At 43.5% G+C, this 19,065-nt stretch overlaps 2 protein-coding genes and 1 pseudogene across 3 annotated transcripts; all 3 read right to left on the bottom strand.

Annotated features, from left to right (window-relative positions):
- Window positions 1-1,131: 1,131 nt before the first annotated feature.
- LOC147179998 (vitamin K-dependent protein C-like) lies at window positions 1,132-3,184 on the bottom strand (annotated as a pseudogene).
- Window positions 3,185-3,627: 443 nt separating this feature from the next.
- Window positions 3,628-9,096, bottom strand: LOC147179997 (coagulation factor VII-like). The gene is made up of 8 exons (XM_086069748.1): window positions 8,929-9,096; window positions 8,629-8,792; window positions 7,283-7,307; window positions 7,082-7,195; window positions 6,856-6,993; window positions 5,614-5,717; window positions 4,612-4,732; window positions 3,628-4,327 (listed from the first exon to the last, which is right to left on the bottom strand). The coding sequence occupies exons 1-8, from the start codon at window positions 8,984-8,986 to the stop codon at window positions 3,705-3,707; spliced, it is 1,347 nt and encodes a 448-aa protein (XP_085925874.1). The 5' UTR covers window positions 8,987-9,096; the 3' UTR covers window positions 3,628-3,704.
- Window positions 9,097-10,319: 1,223 nt separating this feature from the next.
- Window positions 10,320-18,403, bottom strand: f7 (coagulation factor VII). 2 transcript variants are annotated; one of them, XM_086069813.1, is made up of 8 exons: window positions 18,280-18,403; window positions 18,015-18,178; window positions 17,902-17,926; window positions 17,717-17,830; window positions 16,479-16,625; window positions 14,981-15,099; window positions 14,782-14,902; window positions 10,320-11,882 (listed from the first exon to the last, which is right to left on the bottom strand). In XM_086069813.1, exons 1-8 carry the CDS (start codon window positions 18,350-18,352, stop codon window positions 11,290-11,292), a joined length of 1,356 nt encoding a protein of 451 aa, XP_085925939.1. In that variant the 5' UTR covers window positions 18,353-18,403; the 3' UTR covers window positions 10,320-11,289. The 2 variants fall into 2 exon arrangements, with proteins under 2 accessions (XP_085925939.1, XP_085925938.1); XM_086069812.1 differs by having other exon boundaries at window positions 18,262-18,377.
- Between the last annotated feature and the right edge of the window lie 662 nt (window positions 18,404-19,065).

Genomic DNA, 19,065 nt, shown 5'->3' with positions numbered 1-19,065 from the left:
GGTATTTTAAAATGACCGAGGAAAGGAGGGAGGGAGGGAGATTGCACCATGTTAAGTCAACCCCATTTATTTATTTATTTTGAATAGGAGTAAAACTTCAAAATGCAGCCATTTTTATCCATCTCAGGGGGCGGCCATTTTGCCACTTGCTGTCAGTGCAGCAGCTTCAGAAAACAGGTGGGCTGTGATTGGTCGTTGCCTGAGCCCTGAGCAACTGTGATGTCATCTTCAGTCGACAGCAAGTGGCAAAATGGCCGCCCCCGAGATGAATAAAAACGGCTGCATTTTGCTGCTTATCTCGTATTCCACAAATGTAATATTAATTAGAATGTCATGTTTAGACTAGTGAGGTCACATACTACAAATTATTGTCAAGAAATGTTTAAGGTTGACTTACCACTTTAAGTTTCAATAAATAAATAAATGTTAATATTCTTGTTGTTGTGACTGTGATTTGGGTTTGATCATGTGGCCGATGTTGCCAATTAATGATGTCAGTTGCCATGGTCCTGCATTTGTCCCGCTTCTTTTGTCACGTAGACCTTTATACTGTCATATAGAATTCAGCATGGTTCCGAGCTGTAAGTTACAACTGAGTAACACTTTTGTCAGCGTGTCGAGGTCGTTGTTCTTTTAATGAGTCAAGGTTTTTCCGTCGTGTTTTTCTTCGAGGCCATCTGAACCCATGCCTGCTCTCTGTTATTACTTTGTATTTGCAATTTTTATCTATAAAGACTTTTCAGTTATTTTATTTATTTATTTATTTTTTTTCTTAAGAGCTCAGTATTGTTCATTCGGAAATGTCATCATCATTGCTCTTTTTTTTTTTTTTTTTTTTTTAATATATATATATATATTTTTTGTGTGTGTATGTGCGTGCGTGCGTGCGTGCGTGCGTGCGTGCGTGTATTTGTTAGCTCACCAGAAGTAAGTCAGTTACTTAATGTCTGCTTTGGGGTCCAAATTGCGCACCTCACGTGACATTTCTTCAGTTTTAATTCATCATCATCATCATCATCATTTTTTTGTATAATGCACATTTATTTAACACATCAGTGTTTGCGGTGCTCTTTCATCTTGCAACACTCGAAGATGGATAATGGATGCTTTTATCATACAAGTACAAATCATTCAAGGGGGAAATCTTATTCTCGATGAGTGTTGATCGGCTTTCTGTTGCATCGTGTCACGTGACATTGCGGTTAAGTGCAGATTCTTGGCCTCCGCCCGCTCAACGAATGTGGCCACATTGGTGCAAATGTCAAACAAGCCTCGACTGGAGCAGCCTTGGCCCCGAGCGCCACCACGCCTGTAAGGAAGTGGGTGGAGCCGTAGAGAGCGGTCATTGGGCTCCTCCCGTCATCTCCGCGGCAACTCCCGTGTCGGCCGGCCATGAAGCCAGCACACAGCATGTTGTCGCTAAAGTTGAACTGGACTGCCTCGGAGCAATGACAGTTGGGGATGATGTGCCACGGACTTCCTGCGGAGGAGGGTGCGATGGAGGTCTTTCCCGGATGTCGCGGTGGAGCTGTGGCCGTCCTCGTTCCCTCCGCTGGTCCTCCGGCCTCAGCCGGCGACGGTGTGCTCGGGCTGCAGCAGATGCTCGCGCTCCGGCAAGTCTTTGGTGGGCAGGCAGACGGGTATGGCGTGGCAACTTAGGGTCACGCCTCCACGTAAATGCAGAAGCGCAATGTCGATTTAACGATTTTATCAAAAAGATTTAATCACCTTCCTTGGTTTTCTTTGGTCCTTCCTCGGGTCTCCTGACGGCGGTGTTCGGTTTAGGTGAACGGTATGAGATTTTTTCTAATAGTTTTTTTTGGTGAGCTAACAAATACACGCACGCACGCACGCACGCACGCACATACACACAAAAAAATAAAAAATAAAAATATTAAAAAAATAATAATAAATAAAAAAAATAAAAATAAAGAGCAATGATGATGACATTTCCGAATGAACAATACTGAGCTCTTATAAAAAAAAAAAAAGAAAAAAAAAAAGAGTGAAGATGACGGTAAGCTCTTGGCATTTGCGTACCTGCCACCACATTAAGTTTGTCAGGTTCGATTCCGTGGACACCGTGAGCTGCGGTAAGGACCCGGTCGGGACGGATCAAAGCGCCTCCACAGTGACTGGCTCCGTTCAACTCAATCAGAACCTAATAGACCCGAGGTCGCCCGTCTTCGGCCAGGATGTAGCCATCAGCGCAGGAGCATTTGCGGTGAAAAATGGGAAAGCAGCACAACGAGCAATGGCCGACAGTACATGCCGGTACTTATTCCACATCTGACAGAAGCGTCCTTCGGCACATTGACACCGAAATCTGGTTCCAACGCTGACACACACGCCGTTGTTAAAACAGGGGTTGACTCGGCAGGGGTCCCGATCTGACATCACGACGTTTCAAAACAGCAGCGAAAGTCAAAGGTAGGAACAGAAAACACAAATTGGTCATTGGACTCAAAGCGGACTTACGTTCATATGTATCCCAGAATTGTCTCTGCGGAAGCAAAATCGTGTTTGGCAACAGATATATATCTTAGTACAGATGATAATAATCCGACCCAGTGATTCGCAATGACATTAACCCCGGTCAGAAAACAATAGCTCTTCGTTCGTCTGGCTTTGGCATTATGGACATCTGCTGACAGGCAGAACAATTAACAGTAAATGCTCGTCCCCAACCAAGGAAACGGGTAACCCGAAAACCCATCATTTAGGCTTACCTCCTTGCGAGTGTTTTCATTTTGTATTCGTGTGTTTGACAGTTTGTATCGTTCCATTAAGGTGTTTCTGAAACGTGTTCATAATTTTAGCAAAAACATGACCAAGACGACAGTTTGGGTTAATTGGGGCACGTCATTTGGTGCCGTGTGCGCCTGATCTCAATAAAGGTTGGGAAAGACTGATGTAAACGTCTGATTGAAGGTCAAAGGGCAGCAGACGGACCGCGAGGGTGTCGTCCTCAAACACTTCTCTGGCTTCCTCGGAGTCGCAGATCTCCTCGCGGCATTCCCGTTCCAGGTGGCCTTGATTGAGTTCCTCCAAGAATCCGGAGTTTGCTCGTCGCCATCGGCTCAGTACGCCGTCGGCCTCCTGCTTCTCCGCAAACTCTATATTCTGTACCTGCAGCTGCAGCGATGCCAAACAGAATCGACAAAATGCGGCTTCTCGCCAACATGGTGGCCAGTGCTCAACTCCCAAAATCAAGTTCCAGGTCTACTTATAGGAGAGACAAGAGGCTTTAAGGGACATCCCAGATGACCTTTATGACCCTCGGACTCAGCAAAACAAATATGTTCCCCGTTTTTACATCATGTATGTAAATAAACCAGAAGTCAACTCGCCCTTAAACAGTATACGTGTTCTTCTAAAACCGTATCTTAACTTGTATCACTCTGATAAAAGTATTTAATGTTATTGTAAACATTGGCAGAACGTGGCCATCATGAAAGTCTGTTTTTTTATATTGTCAGCAGAGAATGATGAAATTCCCTTTGCTGATCCCTAATTGGCCCAATTGGGCGCTAATGCATTTTGTTAGCCGAATAGCATAACTGCCCAATCATTTTGTATTATTTTTCTCGGAAAATTAGAAAGAACACCGGTAATTCAACAAGAAAATAAATTTATGTGTTTTTTTTTTTTTTATTTCAGACTTGGAAATATTCAATTACAAATCATTCAAATGTTTTTGTTTTCTAGGGTTCAACTACTTTCTGTTGCAGCATGCCAGGTGCCATTGTGGTTAAGGGCAGGCCCCTGGACTCAACCCAGTCCACAAATTTGGCCATATTAGTGTAAACGCCAAAGTACCCTGGGATCGAGCAACCACGCCCCCAAGCCACCACGCCTGAAAGGAAGTGGGTGGAACCGTAGAGAGTTGTCAGTGGGCTGCCGTCATCTCCGCGGCAACTCTCCTGTTGACCCGCCAGGTACCCGGCACATAGCATGTTGTCGGTGAAGTTGAATCGGCCTTTCTCCGAGCACTGGGAATTCTGGATGATGGGCACAGACATCTTGCGGAGAATTGGGGAAGCGGGGACCCCCCCGGACACGGTGGCACCGTGGTCATTTCCTCCACTGGTCCGCTTGCCCCAACCGGACACGGTGTGGTAGCGCAGCATCAGCAGCTCACGTTCTGCCAAGTCGTTGGTGGGCAGGCAGATGGGAATGGCGTGGCTACTAAGGGTCGCGCCTCCACGTAAATGCAGAAGCGCAATGTCGCTGTCGCCCGTCGCTGGCACGTAATCTTCGTGAACAATCACCGTGGAAACGGGGAGGCTTTGTTCCGTGGCGTCGTCAGTCTCGAGGTTGTGTTCCCCTGGAAACACAAAAGTTAGGTCAAGTCCATTTTTATTGAGATGGCGACAAATGAAAACACGTTCGCTCAAAGTCGCACGACCACAAGGACCGCAATCCTCATACGTTATAGAAAACCAAGTGAACCCTCGTGAGCAACAGCTCTGATGTGGTGAGAAGCGAGTTGAGATGAAAAGGTCAAAAGGTCAAAAGGAATAGAGGAGACGAGAGGTAGGAAAGCTCAATCGAAGGAAAAAAAACAAAACAATTTGATCCAAGAGATTAGTGGCTCATGTATTTGCCGACCTGCCACCACAGTGAGTTTGTCAGGTTCGATTCCGTGGACGCAGTGAGCTGCGGTAAGGACCCGGTCGGGACGGATCAAAGCGCCTCCACAGTGACTGGCTCCGTCTAACAGAATCAGGACCTAATAGAGAGAAAAAAACACCATTGATTTATAGCATAAAGCTATCTTTATACAATTTCAGATGCACTGTGTTTGATTTTGATCTAATTTGGCTGAAAGTTTAATCTTTGCCAAAGATATCATGCTGCATTCGAGGAGGGTGGGAAGTCTGACTTTTTTCGACTTCAAACCAGGAAGTACAGTATGCACGGGAACGGCCCTTTGAACTCAGAAATCCTAAGTCGGGGAAAAAAAAGGACCCCAACTTCATTGGCCGGTTTAAAATTTGCCGTTAGTCGACAATGGTGAACCGCCATAGAGACAAAATACTGTGAATGGTAAAACATAATTTACGCGATTATAAACATATTTATCTATTTATTTATTATCAAATGTGTTTATTCAGAAAAAATAACTCGTAACCCAACGTGATTTCGACTGTGTTAACAATTTATCGGAATCAGCCATCTTCGTTGTTTACATTTTGCTTGAATGCTTTGAGGTCGGAACTGGGAGATTCCAAGTGGAATATGTCCGACTTCCCACATTCCTCAAATGCAGCATAACTAGTTGTATATGAATTCAACGAACCCATCTGATAGCTTTTGTTTGTTTGTTTGTTTGTGGTTAAGTTGTGGCAGCCTTGTGCTTAGCACGTCTTTTGCATAGTTCTGAGGTTGTGGGGTTCAAATCTCGGCTCCGGCCTCCTTGTGTGGATTATGCATGTTGTCCCTGTGCTAAAAGCTTCCTCCCACATTTCAATAACATGCATGTTAGTTTCCTTCAAGTCTCAAAAATGTCTATAGATGTGAATGTGTTCGTGTATGGTAGAGCACCACTATTCACGGTTCCGATTCAGCTTACGATGACATCATGCTTCATGATGACAACATCTACTGTACCTGCCAGGGACACGCTCCTTTGGGACAATGATTTGATCCAACAAGCCTTGTCTGATCCATCATGCTCTGATTGTTTGGCGCCAGTTGACCACATGGAAACTCCACTGGAAGACAGAAAAGGCGTGGGAGTTTGTGTTGTGTGCCATTCGTGTAACATTTCCTGTTACTGAAAATTGTCATCTGCTGTAGAGTTGTAGGCCTCTGCAAAAGCTTGGGTCAAAAGTTCCCAACATGTGGATAAATGATTTGCCTTCAAACTGACTGCTAAATGGGCACCATGTCTTTTTTTCTGTGGTTGCGTTCCAACAGGCTTCTTTCTTTTTTTTTTCTTTTTTTTTAAATATTTTTCTTTTTTATTTTTATTTTTTTAAGAGCTCAGTATTGTTCATTCGGAAATGTCATCACCAACAGGCTTCTTTTTTTTTTTTTCTTTTTTTTTTTTTTTTTTATATTTTTTTTATTTTTTTTATTTTTTTAAGAGCTCAGTATTGTTCATTCGGAAATGTCATCACCAACAGGCTTCTTTCTTTTTTTTTTCTTTTTTTTTAAATATTTTTTCTTTTTATTTTTATTTTTTTAAGAGCTCAGTATTGTTCATTCGGAAATGTCATCACCAACAGGCTTCTTTCTTGTCGTGTCGAGTGTGTCGGGTGTCCCGGTTCTCTCGAATGGTTCGGAGAACTGACACAGACACACTACACACTCGCGCCCAATCGATGGGAACGCGCGATTGAGGGACACACGGGTGCAAGTGCAAGTATTTGGACACGGCCTATATGACGCAAACGGTAACCGGAAACAGCGTTAGGTGTGTGACTTACGGAAGTCGGAAGTGCCGCCTCCTCCGTGGCATAACCACCATATGAAAGAGTTTCTACCACTTGCTTGTCACTTCTTTTTTTGTCTTCAAAAAATAGTCACTAGAGCGGTTGAAAAAGTGGCTAAATATGCTCTGTTTGCAACCATCGCACTGCACATCGGCTAGCAATGGTGGAAACTAATTTCAGTTCAAATCGTCTAAGTTAATTTCTATAAATCGGGTCATTAATCTTGTGGTTGAAACACTCAAAAATAATAGCATTTAGTTACTTTTAAGTGCAATACGATTACGACCCATGGAAAAATGTCTTGCCCTGTAAGAAAACCCCAAGCTTAAGAGAGACGTACAATCGTGTGGCCGTCATCCACGTCAACATCGTCATCATGCGAGTGCTACTTGAACCCGTTCCAAAAGGTGCCCACCCTGAGCAATACACTGTCGTCCATCCTCAGCCAGGATGTAGCCATCGGCGCAGGAGCATTTGCGGCGTTTCCCCGAGCCGTCGCAGAAGTGCTGACACTGGCCGTTGTGGAACATGCACTTGAGCGAGTCTTCAAACACTGAAAGATGCGAACGGGTCACGGCACCGTGAGCGATGACGTCACCACACAATACGATGCATGCTCATCCGGTTATTTCCTGCCGTACCCATCTGGCAGAAGCGTCCCTCAAAGCCTTCGGCGCATTGACACTGGAATCCGGCCCCGGCGGTGACACACGCGCCGTTGTTAAGACATGGGTTGACTCGGCAGGGGTCCCGACCTGACACCGCAATGGTTCAGAACAACAGCTAAGGTTAGACAAAGGAACAGGAACAGGAATTAGCCATTAATATTAAGCGAGGCTTACGTTCATATGTATCCCAGAATTGCCTCTGTGGAAGCAAAGAATAACAAAGATGAAGGGGTGTGTCGGGTGCCTCAGTTCTCCGAAGCATTTACACACTCGCACCCATCAACGAGAACGCGCAATTTGAAAGGCGCGATGGTGGAAGTGCGAGTGTTGGGACACGGCCTATATGGCGCAACAGTAACCGGAAACAGCGTTAGGTGTATGACTTACGGAAGGGAGTCCGTTCAGTCGCAGTAGAACTCATCGTAATCGAGACCAGGTACCTCATTAATGTAGTTCATCAGGTATGCTGTCGGAAATGATCCAATTTCACCTTGTTAAGGGAATTTAACCATAAACTAATCTTTACGTGATTGAAGATCATTTCTGAAAACTGTTGCAAAGACTAAGAACTGTGGACTTCTCAGTTGTGAAGCTCATGCATGAAAGTTGTTGTTTAAAAAAAAAAAAAACGATTTCAGTTTTCCTGATTTCGGGGTCAGGTTGCGAAACGGAGTTTAAGTAGTGACGTCACGTGACGCACTTGGGTGTCCTTCATGAACTGCCCCTCCCCCGCTAAGAACTGCAGTATCTTCGTACAGGAATTACATAACACAATTGTGATGAATTGTTTGCGCTCTAGTTGCACCTTCACACAAAAAACTGCATCTCGCCTTCGAATAGTCCGCTGGCGCGGCCACTTTAGAGCACCGCGTTGTCGGCCGCGAGTGCATTCACGGCATGTTGAGAAAGGTGGAAGTGTGAGGAGGGTAAAATAAGACCAAGCTACAGTAGTGCACTGATTTTTTTTTTCTTTTTTTTTTTTTGTTCTTAAGAGCTCAGTATTGTTCTTTCGGAAATGTCATCATCATTGCTCTTATTTTTTTTTATTTTATTTTTTTTAAATATATATATATATATTTTTTTTTAATATATATATATATATATATATATATATATATATATATATATATATATATATATATATATATTATTTTTTTTTTTTTTGGTGTGTGTGGGTGAGTATGTGTATGTGCGTGCGTGCGTGCGTGCGTGCGTGTGTGTATTTGTTAGTTAGTGTAGTGCACTGACTTAAGAGTTTGACCAAGCTGGTAACCCAATTTTCTCGTACATCATATCGATATGTGGCCGTGACATCAGGAACATCTCCATTTAGTTTTTGCATTTCGAGATGTGAGTTTTGGCTTACTGTAGCTCATTGTCACTGTCCTGTTCTCCATTTTTTTCCCTCTCTTTATTCAAACTAAGTTGGGGGACTCTTTGCCACTGTTTGTGCCTTGTCTCAACGATTGGAAAACACTGACATAAACGACAGATTGAAGGTCAAAAGGCAACCAACTGACCGTCAAAGTGTCGTCCTCAAACACTTCTCTGGCCTCCTCGTAGTCGCAGATCTCCTCGCGGCATTCCCGTTCCAGGTTGCCCTGCTTGAGTTCCTCCAGGAATCCCGAGTTTGCTCGTCGCCATCTGCTCAGCAAAGCGTCGGCTTCCCGCTTCTCCACAAACACTGATGCCAAAAGCGTACACGTTGTAGTCAAATGATGGATCTCTCTAACTTCGTTAAGCATTTTTTTGTAAGCTGGGCAGGACCAAGTAGGAAGTGAAGACGTATCCAACTCTTAGAACTAAAGAGAGAGACGAACCTGCAGCTGCAGCGATGTCAATCAGCAGAATCAACAAAATGCAGCTTCTCACCAACATGACGTTCAGCGTTTAACTCCCAAAAATCAAGTTCCAGGTCCGCTTTGTAGGAGAGGCGGAACCTTTAAGCGAGACCACAGATGACCCTTACAACCCTCGGACTCGACAAAACAAACATGTTCCTCTTTTTCCGTCGGATCTGTAAACAAACCAGAGGTCAGCTGGCTTCATCTGAAACTGGGAGTCAAAAGTATCGCTCCACGAAAACATTGGCAGAACATGTGGCCATCATTTCTTTGAAGGTCTGGCGTGTTATTTTATCGTACCACAGAAAGATAAATTGTCTTTGCTGATTCCTAATTGGTTAAGTTGTGTGTTGACACATCTGCAGAACCAAGCGTGATATTTGAATGATTTTGGTGCCTCACTTGAAATGTATGAGCAACATGGTGGTTCGCATGTCGGCCTCACAGTCAAAGGTCCTGGGTTAGAATCTTGGACTTGTCGCATGGAGTTTTCCGTTTGTGGTTTGTTAGAGTAGACAATATTAAGTATTGTACTCTTTGCGTGTTCAATTAACTGAATGGTGAGATTCTGTTGAAGAAGTTCCTTTGCAAAGGTATTAATTACCAGAAGCTTCTGATTCACACAAGACAAGTCACCCAAGCAGTGCTCTGTTCAAATGTGTTGCCTTCTCTCCAGCCCACATCGTTATTTATTCACAAAGAGGGTTCATAAAAAGGTCAGCCCACAACACACCTGGTTACAACTGAATGAATACAAGAAAATCCCTCTCTCCTCCCTTCTGCAAGTTCAGCAAGTTCCCATAGCTATAAATCAGATTAGAGAAAAACAATCACACATCGGCCCGTCTCCTTCGGAAGAGACAGATACCAGACCCATACACTCCCTTATTTTCTCAGGAGTGTGAGACACATAAAAATGCTATTCATTTAGCCATACTGAGTTAACTAAATCTAAAACGGCTAAAATATAATTTAAAACTAAAAAACAATGTTAATAACTCATCAGGTTCTTCCCATGCTTGGATGTGTTTTTCTTTGTGTACCTTTTTCCCAGATTTGTGCAAGTTGCATTCACTGAAAATCTAAATTGTGCGGAAATCAGTATGTTACGGTACGTATACTGTACTGTAGAAAAACAAGCTTCTACAGTATTTCCACTGACCACACACACACATACTTGATGCTGACTTGTGTGTTTTACCTTTTGGTTTCAGTGTGCTGTGGTTTAATGATGATGTGTTGTTCTTCTGTGCTAGTTGTGAGTGAGCATCTGCTGTTAGCTTAATGTTAGCTAGCTTAAGAGCGTGTCCGACTTTTCTTTACAGTTCAACGGCGCCACAACACGCATGTAGTGAGGACATTCACAGTCACTTTTCATCAACCTTTATTGAGTAAGTCCCCTAAACACAAAGAGTTCCTTGACATCAACAACCTCTCACGTCAAAGTTTATTAGCACAATTCTTGAAAACACCTTTTTTTTTTTTCTCCATAAGTGGGTGCAAATTCCTCATACAAGTGCCAACGATTTATTTCATGATGCCAATAGATAACCAGTTTTCATATTTTTGGGTGGGGGAGGTGTTGCAGTCACACATACAGTGCCTTGCGAAAGTTTTAGCCCCCCTTGAACCTTTTAACTTGTTTAAAGTTCAGAGGGACAGCCGGGTCTTGGAAGGTTTGCAGTGGTCTGATACTCAATATTATTGATTGAATAGTGCTTGGGAAGATATTTAAAGCTTGTGAAATCTTTGTACACTCTAATCCTGCTTTAATCATCTTCGCAACCTTATCCCGGATCTGCCTGGTGTGTGCCTTGGTGTTCTTGATTCTGTTTACCCCCTAATATTATTTTAACGGGCCTCGAAGTCCATCACGAGCAGGTGCATTTATACTGAGACATTCAATCAACATTGAATTGATTCAGAAATCATCAGGGAACTTGTAGAGTCAGTTGGCTGCACTGAGAGAAAAGGGGGCGAATCATTTTTCATGCCTTACTTTTCAGTAAAAAGTTAAACATAAATGTCATACCACTTTGTATTGAAAAAAAAAATCACGTTTTATATCTTTGTTTGATACCTGAAATGTCATGAAAGGTCAAAAAGTTCAAGGAGGGCTAATACTTGATTGGTGCCATCTTGTGGCATCTTAGAAAATTTCAGAAAGAGCACAAGAATGTAAATAGGTGATGAAAAAATCTCAAAATATGGATTCGTGAATAGTGAATTGAAAATGGATGGATAGGCTTGAAACTTATTTATGGTACTGAGACACATCAAAAATCCCGACCATAAGGTTTAGAGCTCAACAGGGTTTGATCGTTGGTGAGCGAGCGCTCAGGTGGTTAAGTTGTGCAGTGGAAGTTGAGTGCCATTTGTGAGCGGTACCGGTGTCGCTGTGCGGTTGTGTATCCACTGCAGATAGTTGGAGACGCGCGTGTAGATGCCGTAGTGGCCTGGCCGGGCACATCCCTTCCCCCAGCTCACGATGCCCAGCAGGAACGTGGTCTTCTTGTACTGCGTCACCAGGGGCCCGCCGCTGTCACCTTTGCACGAGTCCTCCCGGCCCGTGATGTATCCGGCACAAAACATGTTTTCAGTGAGCTGCACGCCACTCTCCTGGATGCACTGTTGCGTACGTATACGAGGCACCCTGAGGCGGCGCAGCAGTTGAGAGGTGGGGCCGTTCTCGGCTCGCCGCCCCCAGCCGCTCACCGTGTGTATGCTGATGGCCCACAGATCGCGCTCAGCTAAGGACTTTGCGGGCAGGCAGGCCGGCACGGCGTATGGCGTGTAAGCCACGGGCGAGGCCAATCGCAGCAGGGCGATGTCGTTGTCGGCCGTCTTTTTTTCATAGCGCTCGTGCATGATGATTTGAGCCACCTGGATAACCTGCTCCGTTCCTTCCTCCACCTCGGTGTTGTGCTCACCTGCCAAATAAGAAAACAGAAAGAGAGCAATATATACAATGTGATATCACCAAAGGTTGGAAGGAACCATGTACAAGTGTTGAGTGCCTAGGTCTGAAAACTATGACGGCGTATTAAGGCCACGTATAATATATGTATTTTTTTAGTGGGGGGGCTGTGTCAATATTGTGAGTAAAAAAAAAAAACTCTCAAATTTGCGAGAAAACTCATAAATTTGCCGCAAATTTGCGAGAAAACTCATAAATTTGCCGCAAATTTGCGAGTTTATAAAGTGGTAGATTTGCGAGAGAAAAAACGGAGAAACCAGAAATACACGTAGCGTACTACTCGGATGTTTGTGCCAATACCTTTCAGTCGGGTTTTCAAATAAGGAGGTAGTAATGGTTTTAAATGAACCGTATCATGTTAAGCATTCCCACTTTGAAGCGTTGGGTACTGCCAGCGGCAAATACGCCTCGCTTAGCGAAGGTCCACACCCTGGGGATCAAGTATTTAAGTTCATTTGTTAAAATGTATATTCACTTGTACATTTGTGTTTCCAGAGTTATTATTTACACATTCATACCTTTTTGTATTTTTTTGTACAAGTAGATACGTTGATGCGTCGAATCTGCTGCTCTCCGTCATTCGGCACTCCGGCATTTACTTAAAGTATGCTAGCTAAAGTATGTTAGTCAGCTGATAGAGGATCAGGAAGTGTTGTCGCTCTGGCTGCCGTGTATGACGAGTAAAGTTGAAATTAAGAATGAATCCGTCTCCATCCTGCCCTTTCATTTTATAAACAGTGTCCCATTAACCAAAGCAACGAATCCTCACATTAGATCATAGCTACGCTGCGTGTATTTCTCGTAAGTTTCTGAGTTTTTTTCTCGAAAATTTGCCACTTTATAAATTCGCAAATTTGTTTTTTCTTCCGCTTTATAAATGTTTATTATTAATAATTATTATTTATGCAAGTTTTTTTCTCTGAATTTGACCCCCTCTTCTGGGAAAAAAAGATATATACGTGGCCTTAATACGCTGTCGTAAGAAACTATTGCCCGCCATTACTGAAAACTGTCATGAACCTTCATTTTGGTAGTCCAATGAAGCAGCACTGCAAAAAAGGAGGGTGCCGCACTACCATTAAAAGGAACCCCGACTTGTAATGACAAATTTGCTCCATGTGATTTATTTGGTTGTTAAAAACATATGAGATTTGTTTTTAAAATCTAATTTCCAGATCAATAAATTTTGTAGAAACTTTATTTGTACGTACGCCGCCATTGTTGTTTACGTCGCAACGCATTCTGCATAGGGGCGTATAATGGTGGCTTGCCGAGCAAAGCCAAAGGGTATAAAAAAAAAAAGCGAGGTAAGCCTCCGTTGCGTCCCTAAAGGGACATCAAAGTCTGAGAGCACGACGTGGGCGAGGGAGATTATACGTTATACGTCACTGTTAAGAATGGCGGCTTACGTACAAATAAAGTTTCTAGAAAATGTATAAACTAGAAATTATTTTTGAAAAATGAATTAACCAAATAAATCACATGGAGCAAGCTTGTCATTACAGTCAGGGTTCCTTTAAACGTCAATGCCAAGTAGGGGGCTTCAAAATATCATCCTGTGAGCTGAAAATGGGCCCCCGGGGCCGCGCCATTGGAACGCTTGCATTTCAGAATTGTTGTCGCCTTCAAGAATGATTGCCGGCAAATGCGTTGTCGTGTGCCAACTTTAAAACTACAAACTTCTGGCATTCCCAAAATTCTTTGTGTAATCTGAAAAAAAAACTCAGTTGGTACGGGTAGTGTTAGCTAAATTAGCATTCAACAAGATGTTGTTTTCTTCTCACTGCCAGCGCTATGTAAGTTAATTCGAGAGGAAAACTATTGAATGTACTGTTGAGCCAAAACTGGGCATTGTGCATATTAGGCGTTAAAATCCGTATCACGGGGTGCTGGGGGTGGGGTGGGGTGTCTGGGGGCGGCTGGGGCTGGGTTGGGGTGGATGGCGGGGGTGGATGGGGGACGGGGAACTCGTGGGGGGAGCGGGGGCTGTGGACCGGTGGGGGGCCTGCAGTGCCCCGTCCTGCTGCGTTGGGTCGGGGGCGCGGGCCGTGTTGGGGTGGGGGGCGCTCCTGCTCCTGGGTTTGCTCTCCGGCCGGTGGCCCCGGCGGGGCCCGGGGGTCGTCCTTTGGCGCTGCCGCGGCCTGGGGGGCCCTGAGGTGTTGCGCTTGCTCTGTCCTGGCGGGGGTCGACGGCTCCCCTCTTTGGTGGAGGTTTTCACGCACGCCAGATCCACCACACCAGCATCTATCGAAACTCAGACACAATCTGCTTCTTCCTCATTGAATCGGTGGAGGCTGGCTGGTGTCTGTGGATCTCACTTTGCTTCGTTTGTCCTTCCTTCCTTTCCTCAGTCTCTCCTTTGGTCTCTTGAGGTCTCCCTGATTTTTTGGATTTGTTGGAATTTAGATGTTTCCGGGGTTGGTGAAGAACTCTGGTTGGTGGCCCGGTGGGTGGTGTCTGGTCGGTGCTGGATTTCACCTTCCTTTGTTTTCTTTGGTCCTTCCTCGGGTCTCCTGACGGCGGTGTTCGGTTTAGGTGAACGGTATGGGATTTTTTTTTTAATAGATTTTTGGTGAACTAACGAATACACACACGCACGCACATACTCACCCGCATACAAAAAAGAAAAAAGAAAAAGAAGAGCAATGATGATGACATTACCGAATGAACAATAATGAGCTCTTTTATAAAAAAATAAACAAAATAAAATAAATAATAATAATCCGTATCACTGAATCAGTACTTTTATCAGAGTGCTCTGGTTGTCTTTCTGACTGACAGGTCAACATGTTAACCACTTGGTCGCCAGCCCCGCCCTTTACAAAACCTAAAACACATTCAGCGACTTGTACCTGCAACAACATTTAGAAACTGGGCATCAGCGTCTTCCAGGCAGTGAGATGCCGTGAGGATCCACGTAGGTTTAATGATGACGCCGCCACAGAAGCCTTTGCCTTTATCAAGCAGCAACACCTAAAAGAAGCACCAAGAAATGAAACGTGTTGCAGTGACTCTGAGGCTGAGGTGTTTCTTGTAAGCAGCATGCGGTACCTGCCAGGGGCATTCGCCTTTGGGACACTCGTTACCGCCCACAATCCGAGCGCGAGGGTCGAGCTGCGTAGCTTCGTTTGGATCTTGAAGGACTGGGGTCATGCCACATGCTATTGCGTCTGGAGCAAAAAAAAAAACGGTGTGTACTTTAGAGGACATTTAGCAATGACGTCACACGTACGGATGGGGGGAAAAAAAAGCATTCTCCGATGGCACCACCAGTAAACAAATCCTTCCATGTCATTTGGTTGGGTTGGTTGGTTCATTTATTCGCTCGGCATCAATTAGAAGAAACACAGATCAAACTTCACACACGTTATCATCTCAATTCATGAAAAGAAACGAAAAAAAGAGCCCCTTAAAAAAAACAAAAAAATAAAAATAACTTGTCTCCAATATATTTGATCTTTGAGTTTTTCTCTTGAAAGTAATAATTGAACCACACGTTTTCAATTCTTCATCATAGTTATTCCACAAATTTACATCTTCAACAGGGACACGTCTTTACTTATTTTCAGTTTTTTGAGGACACCAGTTCCCCTTAAATCATAACAAGTATCTGTTTTTTAACAGCTTCTGGATATTGGAACACATTAAATTAGTATGCACTTTCTACATTATTTGCGCAGTATAATTTTCAACAAAATCATAACATTTCAAGGTATTTAAACAAATAAAAAATTAATTTGTTGGTTCTATGTATTTAGCTCTGATTCTTATCGCTCTTTTCTGTAACTTAAAATAGGATAAGTATTTATATGTATTTCCCCAACACTTAATATGTCATATGACCATTTGACCAAACGAAAGAGGAAACATGTTAAATGGCTTAAACTATTATTTTAGTCTTCTTCTCTACCACCGTAGTTTGAACGTGTGAAGTGTCACTTAGAAAGATGCTACGTGAAGCAAGTTGCCTGAAAGGGAGACCCGAAAATAGTAAGTCGAACCAAAAACAAACGTGGTGGAAATTCAGACATGGTTAACACGATCATTGAGGGACTGGTCAATTCAGGAGATAGGAAGAAATGAAATACCTTAACCGTGGTCATGGTAGATGGAGCCTAAATGCTAGCATACTAGCATCATTTCTAAACGAAACCTAGCCTACTGTTGATGGGTTTGTTTGTTTTTTTCGCTCTTTGACTTTACAAACCCAGTGATGGAGGTTTCCAGTCTGTCCCCTCGGAAATTGCTACTATTATCTACGGTGGATTCACTGTAATTTATAATTTGTAATGTAATGTAACTTATTATTATTATTATTGTTGTTGTTGTTAATTTTAAGGAAATATTCATATATTATTAAGGAAATGAGGGAGAAATGAGACCTTGGCATATATCAAGTGGCGTAACCCCAAAACATGGTTTCTGTCATGGTTTCGTTGCATCCTGCCACGACCTATTATTTACAAGCGTTGCAAAATCTGGATGAATTTTGTAAACATTATCATCATAGAACTCTTGCAAATAACTCTAAGCGCTTAGCAGTTCGCACCTTTGGCCATGCAGCTCCGGCCGTCAGCGTTCAGCAAGTATCCATCTGCGCAAAAGCAGTTGAGCCTTTCCCCCCTCTCGTCTTCATGACAGAAGTGCTCACATCCTCCATTTTCTAGCAGACATGTGTCTGGTTCGGCATGCTCGTCTACAGAACACAATGGAATTCCAAGTTACCTGGATCAATGACGCATGTGTGGCAGGGATAGACCGATCATCAGATGGGCCGATTAACGGCGCAGATATATGGCATTTTGACGAATATCGGCTTTTTTTAGTCCGAAAGTCGATACAGCTGCTATATTATCACTGAGCGGCAAATACTTGCAAACTGAATTTTGGGTTAAAAACAGTGATAACAGTTTTTACTTGTCGCTAGCAGTTTCCTCGTTGCAAAGACATTTTTAACATGTTCAGACAATTTTTTACTGTCTGTGAACATCTTTGGAACGAAAACCCCAAATTCTCTTAGTTCGCAAGTGTTCGTCGCTCAGTGATCTTAAGAGATCAATTTAAAACCGGGGTAACGTCAGGGACCATTTTATTTATTTAATTAAAATGTCACTTTACTGAATAAGAGATGCTGCCCAAACTAGGAACTTTTTGTTTTTGTTCAAAATTTAAACAAAAATAAGTGAGAAATTAACATTTCGGTTATGGTTTCGTTAAAATTTTAAAACACTGCTGTCTATTTTCTTTATGGTTAAAAAAAAATATATATATATACCTTTTGCTCAAGTTACATTTTTTATTTTTGACACTAATATTTTCTGTTTTACTACAATTAACTAATTTGTTCTATTTTAAATATTACCATGGTCTCAAAAACATATTTATACATTTTTTACGTTTCTTTATGCTAGAGCATACAGAAGGTTGTAAAAAGCTACTTTCCCCATTGTTTTAAACAGATTTGTGCTATATTCAAATGCTAATTGCTGCAAAACGGAAACAGATACAAATGGACTTTTTTTTCCTGAGGAAAGAAGACTCTAATCTTTCTTTTGGTAGGTTCCATGTTTTTTTTAGCAATAGAACACAATATTCTGTGGGCCTTGCAAAATCAGTCAAAATCCAGTAAAACAGCCGGGAGCGAAGGGGGTTGCTTCAGTGAAAATGGCTGCCAGTTGAATGAGTTAAACATCGGCTCCGAATATCGGTTATTGGCCTCTACTACAAATAATCGTATCGGCCCTGGAAAAGACATATCGGTCTATCGCCGATGTGTCTTATCCTTACCGAGCTCGCAGTTGAGGCCGCTGAAGGGCGGCGGGCACAAGCAGTTGTAAGACTCCGGCAGGACCGCGCAGCTTCCGCCATTCAAGCAGGGACTCGACTCGCAGCTGTCTGGAACTGCGGGATGCCACTTGGTGAGGTCATAATCAACCAGCGCTAACGTGCCAATACGTGTTTATTCTGCTTACTGCTGTATGTCTTCCAGAATTCGTCCTGAGGAAACACAAAGCCATCGACAAATGAATCAACACTTGGTTGGAGACGAAGTGGAATTCGGTGCTTAAAAGCAGAGCGCGCCGACCGTGGCCTCTTGATGCTCGAACACCTCCCGCGCTTCCTCGTAGGAGCACTTCTCCTCCAGGCACTCCCTTTTCAGATCCCCCTTCTGCAGCTCCTCCAGCCAGCCCGAGTTGAACCTCTTGGTGCGCACCAGGACACTGCGCGCCTCATCCCGATTCAGGAAGACTGAGGAGGTTTGAAAAGCGCAGTTGGGTAACCCTGCGTCAACGTCACACAACGAGATATGATTATGTTCACGGTTCCTGCACTTCTTCTCCTTCTCGGACCTGATGCCAATGATGACGAGCTTAAGACGATGAGTACGCTTACGAAGACACTCAAGCGCGCTGTTGACGCCATGGGAACGCCGGTTGCTCTGTATGAGGTCGAAGTCCAATAACCCCCAACACAAATGGTCAAATTCGGATGAGAAGACTCCGCCTCCTTGATGTCGCTGTCTGCATGCCCTCTGCTGGTAAGCATTTAACACCTCTGCGACACAGTCCATAAATCTCTTTTAAAAAAACAAGAGTGCATTACGACCAGCTGCCATTTTGACCGATCGTTGACATGACAACAGTGGTTTGAAGAGCAAAAAACGGAGGTTTCAAAAGAAATTCTTTGGAAAAATATTGTTGGAAATGTTTTATGCTGTTTGATTCTGATGCTGAAAGCCACAAAACCTGGGCAAAGTACAGCCAGGGGCCCGCATCCAGCCCGCCCACAGTCCCTGACTGGCCCTCACAGAAGTCAAAATAAAACTTTAAATATATGGTGCTTTTATTTTGAAAATTGTGCACAATTAGCCAGTAAAAGGAAAGCATACGCCTCAGTCCATTCGCTTTTCAGTGTCTACTTTTTTTTTTACTTTTGACAACGCCATACTTCATCACATTTGTTGTGAAAAAGCGTGTACCCCGAGAACCAAACAAGTTTGCGATCTCTGTCAAAGGACCCGGGCATAGCTGCCCTAGCACGCCTATTCTAAAATCGACTATCGTTAAAACGGAATATATTTCCCGCCCAGTATATATTCTTGAAGGTCCGGATCAAAGGGTCTCACGGTCTGTAGC

The sequence above is a fragment of the Leptonotus elevatus genome, chromosome 2, assembly GCF_054856555.1.
Source record: "Leptonotus elevatus isolate MCC_2025b chromosome 2, RoL_Lele_1.0, whole genome shotgun sequence".
NCBI lineage: Eukaryota > Metazoa > Chordata > Actinopteri > Syngnathiformes > Syngnathidae > Leptonotus > Leptonotus elevatus.
This window is presented reverse-complemented; position numbering and strand designations above follow the sequence as displayed.

What these genes read in the sequence shown, in the direction of transcription:
- f7 (XM_086069812.1), bottom strand. Translation starts at nt 18,352, where the DNA reads ATGGCGTCAACAGCGCGCTTGAGTGTCTTCGTAAGCGTACTCATCGTC. An exon ending in AGGTCCGAGAAGGAGAAGAA is followed by an intron (nt 18,179 to 18,261) that starts GTGCAGGAACCG and finishes AAACCTCCTCAG; the next exon opens with TCTTCCTGAATCGGGATGAG. An exon ending in CGGCCTCAACTGCGAGCTCG is followed by an intron (nt 16,626 to 17,716) that starts GTAAGGATAAGA and finishes TGTGTTCTGTAG; the next exon opens with ACGAGCATGCCGAACCAGAC.
- LOC147179997 (XM_086069748.1), bottom strand. Translation starts at nt 8,986, where the DNA reads ATGTTGGTGAGAAGCTGCATTTTGTTGATTCTGCTGATTGACATCGCT. An exon ending in TGACATCGCTGCAGCTGCAG is followed by an intron (nt 8,793 to 8,928) that starts GTTCGTCTCTCT and finishes TTTTGGCATCAG; the next exon opens with TGTTTGTGGAGAAGCGGGAA. An exon ending in ATTCTGGGATACATATGAAC is followed by an intron (nt 7,196 to 7,282) that starts GTAAGCCTCGCT and finishes TTGCGGTGTCAG; the next exon opens with GTCGGGACCCCTGCCGAGTC.